Raw genomic sequence first — 19826 nt, 5'->3', positions numbered from 1 at the left:
ATTGATATTTTTATTTTTGCCTTAAACACTGTATTGTGTCATTGTTCATCAATGTAAATATGTTCCTGACAGAAGGGGTGTTAAAATGGTCATATAGGGTTTGTTATCTAGATGAGTAAAAAGTGCCACAAACTCCTTTAGATAGGTATTACTTATATTCACATACAGTAAGATTGTCTATTTCTGAAGTTTATTTGCGCTGCTAATCCCAACCTGCTGTGGGAGATTTCCATTTAATTACATCTTTCAAGACTTATGAGAGCTTAACAGGTTTTTTCTTTTTTTTTTCTTTCTTTTTTTGCCATGCAGTGGCTTTCATTCCTAAAAAGAGATTGAAGGACTTCAAGTCCCATTTGCTAATCTATATTTCTTTTAAAAGGTTATGAGGATAGATTGGCATTTATAATGTAACAGTATTATTGGTAATTTACCATAAAATTGCAATTTTGCTGGGAAAATATGGCTTAACCCAAGGGGCAAATATTTAAATCTTTTCTTTATGTGTTTTGTCTTTCTTTGATATAAGAGATAAGAAGAAATCAAGTTTTGCCCAGCCATCAAATATATCTGTGCCTCATGTTTGCCCCTGTATGAAATAGGATGTTGGTAACAGAAGCCACTGTGCTCTGCCTGCATCATGTCTCTGGTTCATGTGCCTGTACCTGTGATGGCTGTGTTGTGTTGTGCTGTGTCTCCCTAACAGGACTATTCAACAACTTACTGTTGACTTTGAGTGGTAATGAGGGAGGATGATAGTGATGTGCTTTTTTTTTTTGTATTTGTTCTCTCTCTCAGCCCCACTTACAAATGTTCTCAAGTGCAGAACACCAAAGCTAGACTACCACATAAACTACACTACCTGCTTGAGGGACGATCATTATTGGTCATTTTATTGGACAATTCTGAGAGCATTACATTTGTATCACGAAGTTGAATCGGATGCAAAGAAAAAAAATCTTGTTGGCCAAAGTTATACTACAGTTATTCACTCATGCAACAGATCTGCTTGAATGACTTATTGGAGTGTACAACTACAGTGGGCTATGATATTAGTCCTAGGTCAAGTTGTTGAACAGTCCACAAATTCCATACAATGCTTGTTATTGATTCAAAAATTAAAATAGTCTATTATCAAAGGTTTGGTATCTAATGTAACTTGCAATGTGCAATAGATGTGCAATGGGTTTCTAAATGTTGTGAACGCATGTCACCTTTGTGTGAAAAAGAATTTGGAAATGGTCTACCTTATGTTTGGCCATTATAATAGGATTATAGCCTTCTTGTTTTGAATTTTCCCCAGATAACTGTTGAAATCGAATCATTTTCATTTTTGTACATAATATCATAACTGTATACATTGTAAATAGCCAAGTCATTTGCGACAACAATCATTTAGGATCAGAAAACTAGTAGAGAAATGTGGTTTGAGAAGGAGAAGCTGTTTGTTTGGAGTGGCCCTGTAAACCTGTAGGGAACTGGCATGCTTTCAGAGGTCTCTGCATAACCACACGTCCAACGTTACACATCTGCCATAATAAAAACCACACCATGTTCTTTAACCATTGGCTATGCTGTGTTTTATCTACTCAGTATAGCAGGATACCAGACTAATGATGCATCATTTAAATAAATAAATTAAAAAAAAAATGCTTTACATTTTTTTTGAAGTAACATCTGTACTGCGGAACCACAACGTTGGCCTATTTATACTCAGTTCATGAGTTAATTACTTGCATAGTATATTTCCCTGTTTCAGGGATCTCTACTGCCTTCCTGGCGCTTGAGACCCAACGCTCGTGCAGTTTCTCGCTGATGGCGTGACGTAAAAAGCTCAGGCAGTGGGCGGAGTCTAGTGTGGCCACGCGCGCTATATATATAAGGTCGCCCCCCTTTGCGAGACGCAGTCGAAGGTGCCGATTGAGTAAGGGTTTTTTTTTTCCTGTGGAAGATCATGCCGGCCAAGCCAGCACCCGTTAAGAAAGGGGCCAAGGTGGTGAAGAAGGAGGTTCCACCACCGAAGCCAGAACCTGCACCCGAGGCGCCTCCAGCTGAAGCTCCACCTGCCGAGGTTCCACCTGCTGAAGCCCCGCCAGCTGAAGCTCCGGCGCCCGCCGCCGAGGCCCCTGTAGCCGCTGAGCAAGTTCCAGCCGAGGCTCCGCCAGCAGAGGGGCCCAAAGACGGTACAGTTTAGGGCCACGACACGAAAATAGTCCAACCCCATCCTCCTTTTCCCCTGAGCTTTAAACAACGCAACTTTTTATTACACTGATTTATTACAGCCAGTTCTCATCGAGCATGCTGTAAAGCACTAACAAGTTCACTCACATCATGATGTATTCGAGATTTGTTGTTAACTGGCATGAAAACATCCATTTTAAACATCTACAAGTAACTTTAAAGTCCACTCTAATGCCATATACATTTTCTGCACACAAGTAGCCTTTTTTTTTTTTTTTTTTTGCTATTTTTACTCTGCTTTAAGAAGCCTGGTGAGGAATTATGGGCATTGCATTGGACCTATTGGGCATCTAGAGCTCCAGAAAACAGCTGACTGCTTACAGTGGAATGCTTTTAGGTCTCAGCTTCACTGGGCTGGAATCTTGAACTGAGGCTCTTCATGTCGCCAGCATTTCTCCTTTTGTTATGCTTAAGGCACAAGTCATATTTAGAATGAGTTAAAAGTACATACGTATATAACTACATAACTATACTGTAATATTCAACTTTAATGGCACTTGTTGAATTTATTTATAATTCATATGTTTATAGTGTGACGAGTTAGTGTTAGTATTAATTCAGCAGGTCACCTCTTAATTTGGCCCTGGGGATTCAGACACTTCAGAAAAGCCTAAGTGTAAACCTAAACCCTGATGAGATCTGGTTTATCTGTGCCAAAAATACCCTCCTTCCACTTACGCATGATATATCTCTGCACTTAATGACATGTCTATATGTCTACTACAAATGACAAATTCTGTTTAGTTGATGTACTCACTTCATTAACCAGATTTGATTCATGTGGTGCATTTTCTTGTGTATATTATCTATTAAAATAAGCTACATTTCTCAGACTAATAGCATATGGCAGTTTGCTACAAAATTCCTGTTTAAAGCTTTTTAATTTCCTGGTTTGTGAGTCATTTGTGAGTTGTCATCCCATATTTATTCGCATTATTGTACCCGCATAAGTAAGCTCGAGCAAAGCCAAGCTTTTAATGTTGTTTTCTATCAGATGAACAGTTTAATGTAACATCTAATATTTAGAAATAAGCTGCTGCTGTTCTCTGTCAATTTGTTTTTCATGGCCAACTGTTTTCAACTCCAGTCCAGGGGAGCTACTGACCCCTCTTTATCCAACTCATGACTGGACGGGTGATGTTAAGTTAGATCTCTATCCCCAGGCCTGGAGTTCACAACAACTGGCCTAGGCTTGTGTTTCACATTCCAGTTTTTGAGAGACAGTACATATAGACAGATAATCCTCATTTTTTTGCTCCAGTGCAGCTCCAGCACAGATGTACAAAGTATTTAGTGTTAACTAGTACTTGAATCAGCTGTATTAGCAGCCCATGAAGATTGGATTGTGAAACACTGCCTTATAGGCTTTCATCATTGTGTCCACCAATCCAGCATATAAAAGCATTCCTGTGCTTCATCCTTTTTTACTAACACTTTAATGTCTGTAATCAGCTGATGCTGCCCCTGGCCAGGAAGATGCTGCACCTGCTGAAGGGAAGGCTCCTGCTGACAGTAACATGCTATATTAGCACTGTGCTTTTCACCTTGTGGAAGAAGACAAGATATGTGGCTTTTGTATGAAATTTTCCAGGATGCAAAACAAATCAGTACTAAAGACTTGCAATGGGGATCATATTTACCTCAGAGTTAGTACAGGTGCTTTCTTTTCTAGTACAGGGGCTTTTCTCACACCAGTTGTTCAGTGAAGTAATTGCTAGGTGTGTTGCAATAAGGGTATTATCAAATTGTGCTGTATTATGGGCATATTATAGGTTATGAAAATCTACAGACACATTTTTACTCCATTCCAGTCTCGTTCTAAAGGACGTTCTGCTTGCTATCTGCTGCATTTAATAAAGCCTTGCTTATTTAACAACAGCCCCTGCTGCTGAAGCTCCACCAGCTGAGGAGATCAAAGCTCCTACACCTCCCCCTCCTGCAGGTAAATCATGTGCTTTCTGCTTCTCCACCTCATTATACTGTGGATTCTACTGTGGGCCTTTAGTATGATTTTCCTTGGGGATTGTGAATGGGAGTGTGGGTGGTTGTGTGGGTGTGTGTGGGTGATGACTGTGGATAGATTGGCACCCCATCTTGGTATATTCCTATGTCAACTTTGGTGTTCCTCTGGTAGGTGATCAAGATAAAGCAATTACGTTATCTTGATCAGATTATAAAGATGAATAAATGAACAAACTTTATAAGTTTGAACTCTGCTTGTTTTCCCAGAGCCCACCAGTGAGCCTTTGGAGTTGACTGTAGAGGATGTCAATGATGTTTCGGTCACTATCCAGTGGAGACCTCCTGCTACCATTGGGAATGCTGGCTTGGATGGATACATTGTGGAATGCTGCAAGGAAGGAAGTAAGTCTCTGTACTAGGACATATAAGACATATCAGGTCAAACTGAACATATAAAATCTGCTATCATCTCTTAAGATCGATGTCACTAATCTTTAAGTGACACTACATTTGCATTGCATAGGATTCTTGGCATTTTTCAAAAAAAAAAAAAAGAAGAGAAGATTTTACTGATCATTTGAAGCACCTGTAGTAGTGCAGTGAGGAGAAAACTAACATACAGGTTCACTGGTTGGTCAGACTTCTCAGTTGCACCTGTCCCCAAAGTGTCACCAGTAGATTTATACCCACACCTATCTCATTGCCCTATAAGGGGTGAGGCATTTCTAGCAGTAGCACTGTAATGGGAATGTCTTGCAGACTGCATCCCTGTAGCAGTAGCAACAATTATTTAAAGCTAAGTGAAGATTAAAAATAGTAAATATAAAATAAATTGCATTTGCAAATTAAAAAAACAGAAAGTAGCATTTTCATTCTGGGAATAATGTTAAATATTATTTTAAAAATATATAGAGAGAGATTTTATATATACTGTATATTAAATCTAAGGTCTGTATATAAGGTCTGTCTGCCATAATTGACCGTAGTTCTTCTCCGAACTTGTTTTATACTGAAAAAAAAAAACGCTTTATTCTTCTGTATACATTCTCTGAATTGAACTCCTAATCATGTGTTTTTTAGCTGGTGATTGGAAAGCTGTTAACGAACAGCTGACCATTTCCTGCCGTTATGTCATTAAGAACCAGACCACTGGTGACCGTCTCAACATCAGGGTGGTGGCTATGAACTCTGGTGGCCGCAGCCCTCCTGCCACTTTAGCCGATGCCGTGCTGGTCAGAGAAGTCGTAGGTAAGTGCAGTTTGTCCAAAAAAGTTTGTACCTTTCTGCTTCTGAAGAAGTGCTGGTTATGTTCTCGTACATTGTAAAAGAGGGCTTGTCTTCCTGCCTTAAGTTCTCCAAAGCATTGGGAAAAGTGTGCAGGGAGTTTTTACCACCGATTGTGTAAGGCAGTGTTCCTAAATCCAACGGCACATGTAAAGCAAAGTTGCATATTGTTTTATTAATCAAAACCCACCATTACCCACCATAAATACCCAAACTTCAATAACAAAGAATAGGTTGCAAATAACTAATGTCAGATTGTAAATAATAATATAATATCTCTTGCTTTAAAAGATACCCAAACATGATATTTTATACATTTTAAATAATGATACTCATATTTGAATAGTTGGCTTATGTTCATACATTTATGTTAAAGCAGTCTTTGGAAATGGTTTTATAGTACCATCAGCTCTTAAGTTAAATTAAGAGCTGGCAGCAAACGGTTTGAAACGCTTTGGCATAAAGGTAGATCTTGTTGAAATGCAAAGCTCAGGCTCACTGAGGTGGTTGTCTTACAAACCTGAATGTGTTGGGAATAACACTATGTGGCTTGAGTACTACCAGAAGACAGTTTGTTGCCAAAAAAATCTGGTTGTACATGATGTTTATTCGCCATTTGCTCAGAACACTTGCTCAGGAGAATTATAAGCAGTAAGTGTAAGATTGCAATTAACCATGCAATTCATGCATCTAAAGAAAGACAGCATACATGCAGAATGGAAAGTTGAGATATATTGGAAGGTAACTTGATTCCAATGTACGCACTTTTTCTACGCAATACTCACATGGAGGGCGACCACACTGGCAGGTTCCTTTCTATTATTGATGGCACAATGTGAGATTGGCATCTTATGAATTAGCTCCAGTAATAATAATGACAATCCCAGTCACAAATCATGGGAAAATTGCTGGGAAGTTCTTTTCATTAACACGGATTACATGTGAAAGGTTTTACATGGTTGAACAGACTGCATTCTGGAGCGGTGTCAAGCTACTTACCCCAAGAGCGATGGTGACAAATGTGAACAGTTCATGCATGGGGGTGGGTGACATTCCCATGTGTTTTCACACTGTCACAGCTGAGGGCATCACAGGGCAGAGACACCATATTTGTCTGGAAACAGGCCATGGTTTTGGAAAGGCAGACTACAGAAACACCAACGCAGGAGCTTAGATGCCAGTGATGTTTAATGAAGGATTTTAAAGAGTTGGTTTATTTATTTACAAATGTATATGTACAGTAACACTTGCTAGCAGCAATTTGGCAACAAATGCCAGTCCCAGCAGTGCATATCAGTTTACACGAAGACTTTATGGCTGCATGTGTGGTCTTGTTGACACTGTAAGTGCAAAGGTAAGATAAGAGTGCTCCTGCAGAGATGACATTTACACAATGCTAACCCTAAAAAAACTACAATATCAGTGGAGTCTGTTTGCCTTGATCTGTGAAATGATTTTGTGAAATCATAAGTGAAACCCCCTACATTTGCTCCTGGAGCTTAGAGTTTTGGTTACACAACGAAACTCAAGCTCTGCATCATACATCAAAAGAGGGTAGGATGTGTCAGACTGGCCTATTTACAGCAGTGATGAGATGAACAGGCCTGTGGTCAGCATGTCCAATGGCCCAAAGTAGATTTGCACTACAGCTTTAAGATTAGTTAACGATTAGTGTGGTACAGAACTGAACTTGACTTCATCCTAATAGGAGGTTTAATCTGATTTCAGTGACTCAGTGACTTTTTTTTGTACCCAAATCACTGTAAATTAATTCAGGGACAGGGTTCAGTTGGATCGAAGCCAGTTAACATGTGTTGCTTGAAAAGCATAGCGGTCTCATTTCAGCACTGAACTTTGTGTTTAAAAACTACATAGATATTTGTCTGAATTGCACATCACCTTTGAAATGAATGAGTTAATAACAAATGGATAACAAATACATAAATAGCACAAATTAAAATGAATGAACAGAATATATGATTAACTTATAGCTTCATGGTGTTGAGCTAGAGTTGAAGTTTTGCATGTTCTCTTCGTGTTCATCTGGGTTTCCTCGTGGTTCTCTACTTTCCACCACACGTGTGTGTGTGTGTGTGTGTGTGTGTGTGTGTGTGTGAATATGTGCGTGTCAGGGGCCTGTGATAGACTGGGTTCCCATGCAGGGTGTATCAGTCCCACCTCACACCCAGTACTCCAGGGATAGGCTCCAGATGCATTGCACTCTAAAGTGTAACTGAAGATGAATGAATGTATTTAGCAAGCTATATGTAATTTTGGTTCCCCTATAGATCGCCCCAAGATTCGGCTGCCACGTTTCCTCAGGCAGCGTTATGTGGTGAAAGTTGGAGAGAAAGTCAACCTTGTCATCCCCTTCACTGTATGTGAGCCTTAAATCTCCAGCACTGTTTCGTAAAATAGCAAGATCAGAAACAATAAGAGCTTTGTAGTTTGTATTACTTGAATGAAGTTCAGGGTCATTTTTTTTCTCTCCTTTACAGGGCAAACCCCAGCCTGTTGTCACCTGGACAAAGGACGGACAGCCCATTGACACCAAGAGAGTGAACGTCCGCAACAGTGACAGGGACAGCATCTTCTTCATCCGTGCAGCAGAGCGAGCCGACTCTGGTGTCTATGAGATGTGTGTTAAAGTGGAAAGCTTTGAAGACAAATCCCAGCTGACTCTGCAGATTATTGGTGAGCCGTGAGATTGTGGCTTAAGCTCACGATCAAAGATTTAACACCAGCAAGCGTCCTGCCATTTTTCTTCTTTTGAGATTCATTCACTAAGAGCTACTTATGGCTCGATTTCATTGTCATTGTTTTTTTTTTCACCTCAATTTTAGTAAGAAATTGTGGGAGGAATTTGGTGAGGAGCGTTTTAACATTGTAGTGAGGGACATCTTACACATTAAGTTGGAAGAAACAATGCAAATGATCTAAACCTTATACCTAAGGTTAACCCTAATCCATTCCTATTCATTTGTAAATGTTTTAAGTTGAATAAAATGATGTAAATGATTGATGCCTCGTGGTATCTTTAGGTAGCATGTTAGCATTTGGTTAATGCTAAGGTGTTGTACAGAAATCTGTCATTTTCAACATGATACTGTTTGTACTGAACCACAGAACTGCCAGGTCCACCAGCTAGCGTAAAGATTGTGGATTCCTGGGGGTTCAATGTTGCTTTGGAATGGACTGAGCCAAAGGACAACGGAAACACCACCATCACTGGATACACAGTGCAGAAGGCTGACAAAAAAACTGGGGTAAGAGCTTCTCCTTGATTTTACCACTGTAATCAAGATTTCCAGCTTCGTAGATGGGCAATAGTTGCTTTTTTCTGTTATGTGTAGAAATTTTTTGGATAGGGCAACAACTTTGGCTGAGCTGAAATTTAGTTTCTTCTTATCTAATCTGCTGAGTTATTAACTATATTATTACAATGAAATGCATATCAGTTCTTTACTGCTTATTGAAATGCATCACTGACCCCATATAATGCATATGAATAATTTGTACTTTTTCTCATCACAGGACTGGTTCACAGTGCTGGAGCATTATCACAGGCTGAATGCAACTATCTCAGACCTGATCATGGGAAATACTTATGCTTTCAGGGTCTTCACTGAGAACAAGTGTGGAATCAGCAATGATGCCACTGTTACAAAGACCACTGCCACCATCCAGAAGACAAGTACAACTAAATTTTTCATTATATGTATTATTTGTGGTCAGGTGTACTTACGTTCCACGTACCTTGTATATTAACCCAATTGTTTGACATCATCAAACATGTCTTCTAAGTATCTTTGAACTGTCTGGGAAGTTATAACTCAGTAAAGGTTGTTTAGAATGTCCAGTGGAACAGCACTATATCAATCAATTATTTATTTGTTTATTTTTTTTTGTGATCAGGTATTGAATATAAACCACCAGACTACAAGGAACGTGACATAAGCGAGGCCCCCAAGTTCACCACGCCCATGCCAGACCGCTGCGCCACTGTGGGCTACTCCACCAAGCTGCTGTGCTCCGTCAGAGGATTCCCTAAGGCATGTTGTTTTACTTCAGCCTTACTGCTTGTCCTGGACTGCTAATGATTAGAAGTAAATGAAACAGTCAAAAACTATGCAATTATAGATAGGTGTATTAATATAATGTAGTACACAGTACACCAGCCAGCAGTAACCCACCATTGTGTTGGGATAAAAGTATAATTTGACTGTTCACTGAAAGATGGCAGGCAGCTCATCATATTCAATAGCAAAAAGCTCTTGGGATAGAAATTAAATTGAATAAATTCACACTAGTGAGAACTGGATGAGTGGCATTGTTGCTTGTAGCCAAGAGAGGCCCCAGCAGTCATGTTATTCAACACCCAAGGCCTCTTACAAGTGAGTATAGCAGGATAGAATACTTGCAGGGGTTTTGGAATTATGTTTCTAATTCATCCATCAACAAGCTATTAACAAATAATTATACAGTTCAGAATCCTAGAATTTTACAATATTACTTGAAACTTGTCTCTACAAGGAGTATGAACCAAATCACTTGGCTTTCTTTTCATCTCCATTTTCTTTCTCTGCAGCCCAAGATTCAGTGGATGAAGAACCAGATGATAATCGGTGATGACCCCAAGTACAGGCAGATAAACAACCAGGGAATCTGCTCTCTGGAGATCCGCAAGCCCAGTAACTTTGATGGCGGTGTGTACGTGTGCAAGGCCATCAATGAACATGGTGAAGCTGTTGTCTCCTGCAAGCTGGAGGTCAAACGTAAGTCAAACAATGGATAATATGTGTAACAGGTATTAATAAACAGCACACAGTTTGCTTTTACAGAAGGTTTTAACGTATTGTCTTTGGTTAATGGTCTCCAGCTGGCAAAAAAAATAGGGACCGGCGATTATTTTAATGGTTATATTTTACATTCAACAAATGCAGAATTAGACAGATTTGGTGATCTCCATTATAATATATAATATACTGATAATACCAGAATATCAGATAATATTTGAAATAATCAGGTTGAAAATATATTATGCTTGTTTAATATCATTATGCTGTTGAATACTTTAATCCAGCGGTGTCCAATCTTATCCACAAAGGGCCGGTGTGGGTGCAGGTTTTTAAACCAACCAAGCAGAAGCCACACCTGATTCCACCTGTTTAAACAGTTGTTCTTGGCTTTTAGTAGGCTCTGATATGGCTTCTGCTCGGTTAGAATGAAAACCTGCATCATACCGGCCCTTTCCGGATAAGATTGGACACCTCTGCTTTAATCTGATACATCTGAGGCAGTATTACTGGATGTAATTCAAATCACAGGTTTCTATTAAATAGGTTACAGATTTAAAAGAGACTAACTGATTAAAAACCTTTTTGTTATTTAACAAATGAATAACCATGAATATGATGACAAATATTCATTTTAACATTGATGGAAGCAATCCTGACTATCGGTGCTTAGTAGCTGTCAAAGTTTTCTGCCACGGGAAAGTCTTCAGGACACAGCTCTGCTTTGCACGTTCCGCTTTCTTGGTAACATGACAAGCTACAATTTTCATTTTTAACGGAGAGTGGAAAGAAAGAGGCTGGTGATGGAAGAATTGTTACTAATAGATTGTTGCTACAACTTGAACCATGGAACATTTGACTCTAACTAGTTAAAAAAACACAGCATGGTGTTTGTTAATACATCAGAAACATTGCTGTGGTTTGAAAGAAGACATGTTGCTAAGGAAAATAAATCACTGCAGGTGGTTACAGTAACCTCACTTTGCTTCAGGCCAAAGCATATCACACTAGATGTAGATTATTTTCTTAGAACAGAACACCCACTTGTACTCACTTGCACTTTTTTCTGCCCCTACAGAAGCGGTAATTCATGATGCTGATAAGAAATAAGGTAAAGAACCATGTTCATGTTGATCAGTGTCTGTACTGTGAATCAGATTAGTCTTTGTTCCTTTACTTAGACATAATATTACACATATATGATTAGATATTATTGGTATTTCAAGATTCACCCATAAGGGACTAATATCTGTTTGGCCATAATTGGCTGAGGTGTTCCAAATAGGCAATTTAGAGTCCTGAGTACTTTATATCTATTTGGGTCTTGACAACTGTCTCTCCCTTGACCCCATCCCCCATGAGCTGACCTTATATGGTGGGTGCTAAATTTGGATGGTGCAGTCTCTGCCGCTGCAAGGTTCTGAGGTTCTTTTACTGCTATGTAAATTAAATCTGGAATGGCTCCATATGTGTAGAACGAGAAAGGAAATCATATTTCCTTGACTAAGCACCCTGCTCCCCATTAGGCCCCGGGGAGCCGACCGTCACTCGTTTACACTCGTTTACACTCGTTCCTCTGCCTACATTTACATGAAAACTATAATTCTCTGTGAGTCAGGAATCACAATTATTTATGTATACTATTTATGAATACTGTTTTCATATATAATAATGCAAGTGTATAGAAATCTGTTTTTAAAAGTTTTTCTTAAGTAATTTTTGGCAGTGTTTCATTTATAGCAGTGTAGCACAAACAAAGGAAGGTTAAAAAAACAAAAAGAATTTATGTTACTTCAGCTGGCATAATTATAGCTAGAGGCCATTTACACCTGTTTGTTTTTCATTTCTGCCTACATTTGTTCCGGCCCCAAATTAGGAGCAGCAGCACAGTTTGCTCAAAAGGTAAGGCAAATCGTTTGAGATCAATCAAATATTACGCCTGAAATATGATGATTTGTTGTTAAATGTGATTTACTATGAGGTTTTCGCTTCTCTTTTTAGGATTCTCAAGACACCGGTTGTTGACACAGAGAAAAGCAAAAAAAAAGGACATGAACTGTACATATGAATGAAATAACCCGGGACATTTATTGTTTTTGTCGTGTGTGACACTTCATCTCACAAATAGAACACATCTATTATATAGGCAAAACATCGATGACCTGTGGCTGAGACAACAGGTTTTATTTGTTTCTATTTATGTATGTATCTTCTGATACCCGACACTGTTGTTATGTTTAAGACTGATCAAATTTTGGCCTCTGAAAGGGATTATCTGCAGTAAAATGGGAAAAGTTTCAGTGTTTCGTTTCAAAATAAATCTATGCCTTCAATTTGTTGTCATTGTTTGTTCTCTAGGTTACTTGTTAATATAAGAAAGGGAACATCTGTGGCATCCCATTGGCATATCATTTCATATCAATAAATCAGTTATTATTAAGTTACAAGGGTTGTGGACTGATGCCTGTCACAAATTATGTGTGTTTTATGGGAAGCTAGATTTCTGCTTAAAGTTTAAAAGTTTAAAGCTCACTAAATTAATAACAATTGAAATTTAAATATAGCAGAAATGATTATGAAAAAGTGTAGTTATTATAAGAAATCCTTTAAGGAGTTCAGAAATATTACATTATACATATTTGCCTAATGTTGTTTAATATTATAATAGATAGATTAACATCATGTAATAGATCTGTGAAATCTACAGAATGTTTGATTCATCTTGCTTAGATCACTCAATGTGAAGCAGAACAAAAGAGCAATAAAACAGGACATATATCACATTTGTGCCAGATGTTCTTCTCAAGGCACGGAAGCCTTTATAAAAAAACAGGTGAAGCTTTAAACAGTTGGGTCATTTCACACACAGACAACCTTGGACTGAGCAAAGCCATGAACAGAAATAAATATCTTGGCTACACTGCACATAGATGCCAATCATACAACTTTCACTTGTACTTAATGCCACGCAAAGGACACGATGCATGACGTCCATTATCACAACTTCCTAGAGTGTCATGCATAGTGTTACAAGATGTTTGTCATGTATAGCACTCACAATTTTCCCCACTTGTACATAACAGGATGTCAGATTACTTACATATGTTTTAAGTGTTAACAAGCATAAAGACTTACTTTTTAAAAGGTTTTTACAATTTGTGCCAAAAGTAACTATATAAAAACGATAAGTAAAATCAGTAAATACATTTTAAATGATAACTGAAGTCTGTAGTAAAATAGTATATCGATATTTTTTACAAAAACCAGACAGAAGCACAGTAACATGATTCTCAGATAATTATTGACTACAGAAACAACAGCATTATCACCTTCACTCACTTACAATGAAAATATTTTTCACCTCATCTTTTCTAATTTGAGATTAATCTTTAAAAATGTCCCTCAGCCATGAAAGACAATTTTGGAGGATCGATTTGAGCAATCGAACTTCATTTGCATGAATTAATAAGTTTTTTGTTTTGTTTTAAACAAGATAAAATTGTGGAGAGGAGAAAGATGGCATCATTTTGCTAATGTTAGCTAGCTACATTTATAGTTTATGTAAAAAAATGAAAGAAAGCACTCATGAAGGAAGATTAATGTTTGAATTTGTTCAGACAGCAAGATGGTAATCAGAATTAGATGAGGAGAAACGAAAAGTCAATCAAAATTTAGGTTAAACTCTGCAGGTTAGCTTGAGAGGTTAGCTGTCAGATTAGTTTAGCTTCTGCTGCTTGACTTTCGAAAGGTTTGCTGTACTTGTGCTGATATTTCACTCTTTTATTTCAGTAAAATTCTCAATTTTTCTTTAACACTAACAGTAACAGCCTTTGTTGTTATGGATGTAAAGTTACCATGCTAATGCTACATCCTGCAGCTAAACCTTATTGTGTACAGTCTGTGCTGCAGGCTGTGTTCAGCAGGTGGCGCTGCTATTACACCAGCACATCAGACTTCTTGCACCAAGTCGTTGGTTTCTATACTATTTTTTCCCCATTCTAGTCCCAAATAGAAGTGTGTCTCCTTTAGGGTTTTATTCGTGATCGTATTCCAAGAGAATTACTTCGCTTTTACTTGTTGTACAATTCAGCAGGACACCTAAATGTGAGAGTCTAAACCACACACTATTGTGTAAGTACCATTGTATGTTCTAAGCAAGCTGACATCTAAATAAAAATGCAAATGAAAAAGTCCCCTGGCAATTTAAGCACAATATTTAAAAAAAAGTCCTGTTTAGATTTAATACGACGTGATTTAATGTTTGTGACAGGATCATTCACAGAAAAGGCTACGTTCCAGGAAACTGGAAACTAGGTCCTCTGCTGATTCTGACTGAAACTACAGCGCCCTCTGCTGTGTGCAAATACAATAACAAGTAATCAGACAAATTCAAGAGATTGTTTATAAACAAAACCAAATAAAAATACAATTAAAAACCGGGCCTGCAATAATATGGCCATGAGATGTATGGATATCTGACCATCACCCCATATGTGCATTGAACATCTTATTCCAAATTTATCGCCAATTTGCTCTCACTGTTCTTCACTCTTATGGGAAGATTTTCCACTAGATTTTGGAATGATGCTGCGGGGATTTGTGCTCGTTTAACCTCAAAAGCATTAGGTCAGGTCAGAGAACAATGTTAAACAAGGAGACCTGGCACAAAGCTGGTGGTTAGGGCTCGCTGCGGGACACTGGAGCTTTGTGCACATGTGCCTTGTCATGCTGAAACAACTCTGGGTCTTTAGTTCCAGTGTTGGAACTAAGAGATCCTATACAAATGTATGCTTCAAATTTTGTGGCAAAAGCTTGAGGAAGGTCTATATTTGGGTGCGCAATGTGTCCACATATCAGATGTTCACATACGTATTTGTCACCATATTGTGTATATATTGTACCAGAATAATGATCTACCCGTATAGCCGACTTCCTGTTATAAAATAAAGCTAGATTTTGAATTTCAGCAATGACTGATTTATATAATTATTGATTGATTCATTCATTCATTCTTTATCGCTTATTCGAACTATTCTTGGGTCACACGGAGCCTGTGCCTGGACAGAGTGCCAACCCATCGCAGGGCACACACACACACACTCTCATTCACTCACACACTCACACACTACGGACAATTTTCCAGAGATGCCAATCAACCTACCATGCATGTCTTTGGACCGGGGAGGAAACCAGAATAACCGGAGGAAACCCCTGAGGCACGGGGAGAACATGCAAACTCCACACACCCCCAACCCTGGAGGTGTGAGGCAAACGTGCTAACCACTAAGCCACCATGCCCCCCTGATTTATATAATTAAATAATAATTATTATTATATAATTATCATGCAATCTAAAATAAGAAACAAGCGTATTAGGAGGAAGGAGTTAATGCTTGCATTAGAGGGTAAGGCCAAGGAAGTCTAACTTTATCTGTGATTCTATGACATATGATTTTAAACATGCAACACTGAGGAGTAGCTAATGGAATACAAACATCCCCTAACAGTTTTTTTCATTGCCATTCCATTAGCTGCTTGACGTCTTGTTATTGTTTGCATCAGTTAGAACATTGTGGAAGCATGAAATAGATCCGATCAGTTTTTGGGTGCATGTCATTCACTGCTGTTGTGTCAAGCCAGCTGAGCAAACAAATGATGCTTTGTGTAATGTACACCTGAAAGCAACATGATTCAGCAGGAGTTATGGAAATGCTTTTACCATTTACTGCACAAAAAGGACACGGAAACAAGCCACTGTTTGCTGAGCTGGCGGTGTTTGTGTGGGTTCTGTTTATTGTTTATAAGCCCAGGAGTAAAAATAACTGCCAAAATGATGTCCAAGTTGTTCAGTGTTCATGAAAGCTTATTTTTTTTCAATTATGTCTTGCTTGAATTTTTCCTTTAAATTATAACTTGTCTGCCAAAAACTAAATCCTGCAGTGGCAAAGATTTCTCCAGATGCAACAGAACAACACCATTTGGATGTCTGTTACTCACTAAGAGGTTTTGCATCCGCCTCAGACTCTGACAAATCTAATCATAGATTCACTTTTGGGTTTGCGTGTCCATTTGGCATTCAGAGACACAAGTCGTATCCCAGATGTTATTAGAGCATTGATTTCCCAACAGAAATCGTACCATCAGTTACAAATACTGAAAGGGCTGTTGTGTGTCAGCACCATAAAAACCTTTTGAAAAAGAACAGGACAGTTGTGTTCATTCTTATAATCCAGAATTAATAGCAAACATTAGATTTTCGATTTATCAATCAGGTGTAGGTTCTAGTTAATGCGTCATAGGGAATTTCTACACCCTCAAATCATTTATAGCTTTGTCCAGGAAGGCCTGCCTTTATCTGATTGATTTCAGATGCTGATCAAGTGCATTTCATTAGAACAGAGGCACCACACAGCAAACCAGAAGAAAGGAGCTGACGAGGAGCTGAGAAAAAAAAAATCTCTGGATTTATATTTGAACTAAGAGAAACAAACCAAATCTGAGTCTTATTGATAGTTTTCATATATTGCCTTAAGCAAATACATATACTGTACCCACATGCTGCGAAGAGACTCTTGGCGTTGGGGTATACCGAGGCTGATGAAAGCAAGCAGAAAGCGCATTATGGTGCAGTGGCTGCGCTGTAGTGAGCGAGAGGCTGACAGTGAGTAATGAGGTTGCTGATGAAGCCAATTGGTGGTGTTATTCTGGAGTTTCTGACTGCAAACCCATGAAGTCTATGGGCTGTTCTTGCGAGTTCACCACAGTGTTGAATAATTTACACACAGCACATTACCTACATGCTGCTCTCAACAAAAAAGCACAGGCAGACTAGGCTAGTGGTACTGCAGAACTACTGAAAAACACCTTCTTCTTCTTTTTCTTCTCCATCTCCCTCCCTCTCTTACACACACACACACACACACACACACACACACACACACACACACACACACACACACACACACACACACACACACACAGTGGGATGCTGAGTGAGCAGAGGAATCTGCAGCCAGTCTCCCAGCAGCCCTCCCCCTCTTCCTCCTCCTCCTCCCACACACACACACACACACACACACACACACACACACACACACACACACACACACACACACACACTGCTCACTTCCAGTTGGAATTTGATATTTTGCATCCATACGTCTACATAACCGCATACTAGCATCCTAATTAACAGTACGCTTCTATAATGGCGCAGTTTATTTTCACATATTGGTACCATGCGGTTTGGGACAGAACCTACATACTGACTAATGTAGTAGGCATATGAACTACTGTAGGAGAGGAAAGGGGTGGGGCCACTTCGGAGCGCGTGCGGCGAAAAAAAAAAGCTCGTCCAATCAGAGAGAAGGATAGTTTTAGTTGGCCAATCAGAGCGCGCTGCCGGGAAATACAGCAGCGAAACGCCGGAGGCTGCGATGCTGAGAAACGTTTGCGGTGTGTGTGAGAATGAAAATATGTGTGTCTGCGCATCCGGCGGTCCCAACACCGAGACCACTGTTTCCCGGAGTGTGAATGTGTGTGAACGTGGGGGACCTTAAAAGAAGAAGAAGAAAAAAAAACACTGCAATACTGCAAAAAAAAAGCTATTATTTCTTTATTCTTTTTTATAAAGAGGATAAAACCAAATTTTCAGAGCATCTCAGAGTGTCCTGCCGCATTTGGTGAAGTTTTCTGTCCCCTCCCTTTCTCCTGCATCTCCTGCATCTCCTGTCGCAGTACACTAAGCCCAAGGTAAGCATCACTCTTCTCCTTGCACTGGGGATTTATTATTCTTTTTCCTTCGCGTGATGCTTTTATTTATTTATTTATTTATTTATTTATTTATTTATTTATTTATTTATTTATTTCAAGTGATGCTATGCAATATTCTATGCTTTTCTTCCTATTTTTTTCCCCTTTTGAAGTTGGTTATAGACAATGAAAATGCTGTGTAGAGGACTGAAGTGGTGCATGGATGGGGATGGGGATGGGGATGCGGGGGGAAGGTGGGGGGGGGGGGGTGGAGAGGAGAGAGAGAGCGAGAGAGAGAGAGGCTTCTCTACAGTCCCAACTTTATGTCCCCGCCCAGGCAAAGTCTGCGCTCTGCAGTGTCTGATTACATAAGAACACCCGATGTGTGAAGAATGCAAAATAAGGGTCGGACAGGGTGGAAACTGCTCAGTAACTACAGGAACCAACCCAAGAGTTAGACCTGATCTGAGGTTAACAGCCTCCCTCCCAGGACACGCTGCACTACAGCCGCAGTGACACACAGGACGGTCAGGACAGTGTATTAGTCATGTTTATTATTTACCTTCCTATCATACACCTGAAACTAGGAGCCTCTCTAAAATGTAAACTTGCCTCATGAAATATTCTGAAGTAGATACAGGATGTAGAAGTACTAATAGATATAGGAATAAAGTGAGATACATAAAAAATACTGTTTTGCGGTTGATCTATCTATCTATCTATCTATCTACCAATAAAGCTAGGTCAGCTGCTTTTTGCTGAGACAGCTCTTCTGAGCAGCACTCACATTGATGAGCTTCACTCCCATAAATCTTGAGCGCTGCTTCTCATTGAGAAAATATGAGATGAAAGAACTGAATATTTTCTATTTCCAGATTTTTGATGATTTACTTTTTATTATTTTTAGATCATGTGCTCATGTTAATGTGATCTCTGGTGTTGGTGTTTGTGTGTGTTGTTGGTGTTGTTTATTCAGTTCTTGTCGAAGGGTGTTTAGAGCAGACCGGTCTGAGGTGAACGATAAGCATTCACCAGCATTGTGCATCAGATTCAATAAATCTCTGGTGCTGCCACATGTAGAAATTCCCTCCCAGAACAATGGGATCTGCAGTGGTGTGATGAAAAAGGAAAGCAATTCAGGAGGTAATCTCTTCGATTGCAGGGCATCAGGGAGAACAGCCAGTGTGGTATCAGACTTGGGGGTTTAGAAGGGTGTAAGGTTCTGTCCTCGCCGGTTAGACATAATGAAGGTACTTGCTGAGATATAAATCAGAGACCCTCACACACTCACATCTCTCTCTCTCTCTCTCTCTCTCTCTCTCTCTCTCTCTCTCTCTCTCTCTCTCTCTCTCTCTCTCTCTCTCTCTCTCTCTCTCTCACACACACACACACACACACACACACACACACACACACACACACACACACACACACACACACACACACACACACACACACACCACTCTCCTTCTGAATAGCTGAATAGCACTGTCCAGATGGTATTATGTGTGTGTGTTTGTGCAGGGCACTGAGGGGAAACAACTCATCCACAGTATGTCTTTAAATTGAACATCTAGTTGATGGCTCATGAAATTGCATCGGGTTTCCCTGTAGTAATAATGCTGCAGTTTCACACTGTGTATCAGGATCATTAATAATGACTACAGATGAAATATATACAATTATAAAACAAACAAACAAATGAATAAAAGTTATCATCAGGGTGGTGCAGTGGATAGCATTGTCACCTCACAAAACCAGGTTCCCTAGATTATTTCTGAGCTCAGGTTACTG

The 19826-nt window shown here is 39.3% G+C and overlaps 2 protein-coding genes across 3 annotated transcripts in view; both read left to right on the top strand.

Annotated features, from left to right (window-relative positions):
- Positions 1-1890: 1890 nt before the first annotated feature.
- Positions 1891-12613, top strand: mybphb (myosin binding protein Hb). Of its 2 annotated transcripts, XM_027146371.2 has the most exons (13): positions 1891-2180; positions 4118-4180; positions 4468-4602; positions 5281-5448; positions 7773-7861; positions 7983-8178; positions 8611-8750; positions 9019-9178; positions 9400-9536; positions 10073-10259; positions 11359-11391; positions 12157-12182; positions 12282-12613. In XM_027146371.2, the coding sequence occupies exons 1-11, from the start codon at positions 1952-1954 to the stop codon at positions 11388-11390; spliced, it is 1536 nt and encodes a 511-aa protein (XP_027002172.1). In that variant the 5' UTR covers positions 1891-1951; the 3' UTR covers position 11391; positions 12157-12182; positions 12282-12613. The 2 variants fall into 2 exon arrangements, with proteins under 2 accessions (XP_027002172.1, XP_027002173.1); XM_027146372.2 differs by lacking the exon at positions 4118-4180 and having other exon boundaries at positions 1892-2180.
- A 5110-nt stretch (positions 12614-17723) lies between these two features.
- The window catches only part of LOC113643052 (synaptotagmin-2), a 45300-nt gene continuing 43197 nt past the window's right edge, over positions 17724-19826 (top strand). Inside the window, exon 1 of the mRNA XM_027147058.2 lies at positions 17724-18032. The gene's annotated coding sequence lies outside the window, so the exon portion shown is untranslated. The remainder of the gene's footprint in view (positions 18033-19826) is intronic.

This window comes from Tachysurus fulvidraco, chromosome 5, assembly GCF_022655615.1.
Source record: "Tachysurus fulvidraco isolate hzauxx_2018 chromosome 5, HZAU_PFXX_2.0, whole genome shotgun sequence".
NCBI classification, from domain to species: domain Eukaryota; kingdom Metazoa; phylum Chordata; class Actinopteri; order Siluriformes; family Bagridae; genus Tachysurus; species Tachysurus fulvidraco.
This window is presented reverse-complemented; position numbering and strand designations above follow the sequence as displayed.

Coding starts and splice junctions, on each gene's coding strand:
- mybphb (XM_027146371.2), top strand. CDS start 1,952: ATGCCGGCCAAGCCAGCACCCGTTAAGAAAGGGGCCAAGGTGGTGAAG. Junction 5,449..7,772: donor GCTGGTCAGAGAAGTCGTAG/GTAAGTGCAGTT, acceptor GTTCCCCTATAG/ATCGCCCCAAGATTCGGCTG. Junction 8,179..8,610: donor GCTGACTCTGCAGATTATTG/GTGAGCCGTGAG, acceptor ACTGAACCACAG/AACTGCCAGGTCCACCAGCT.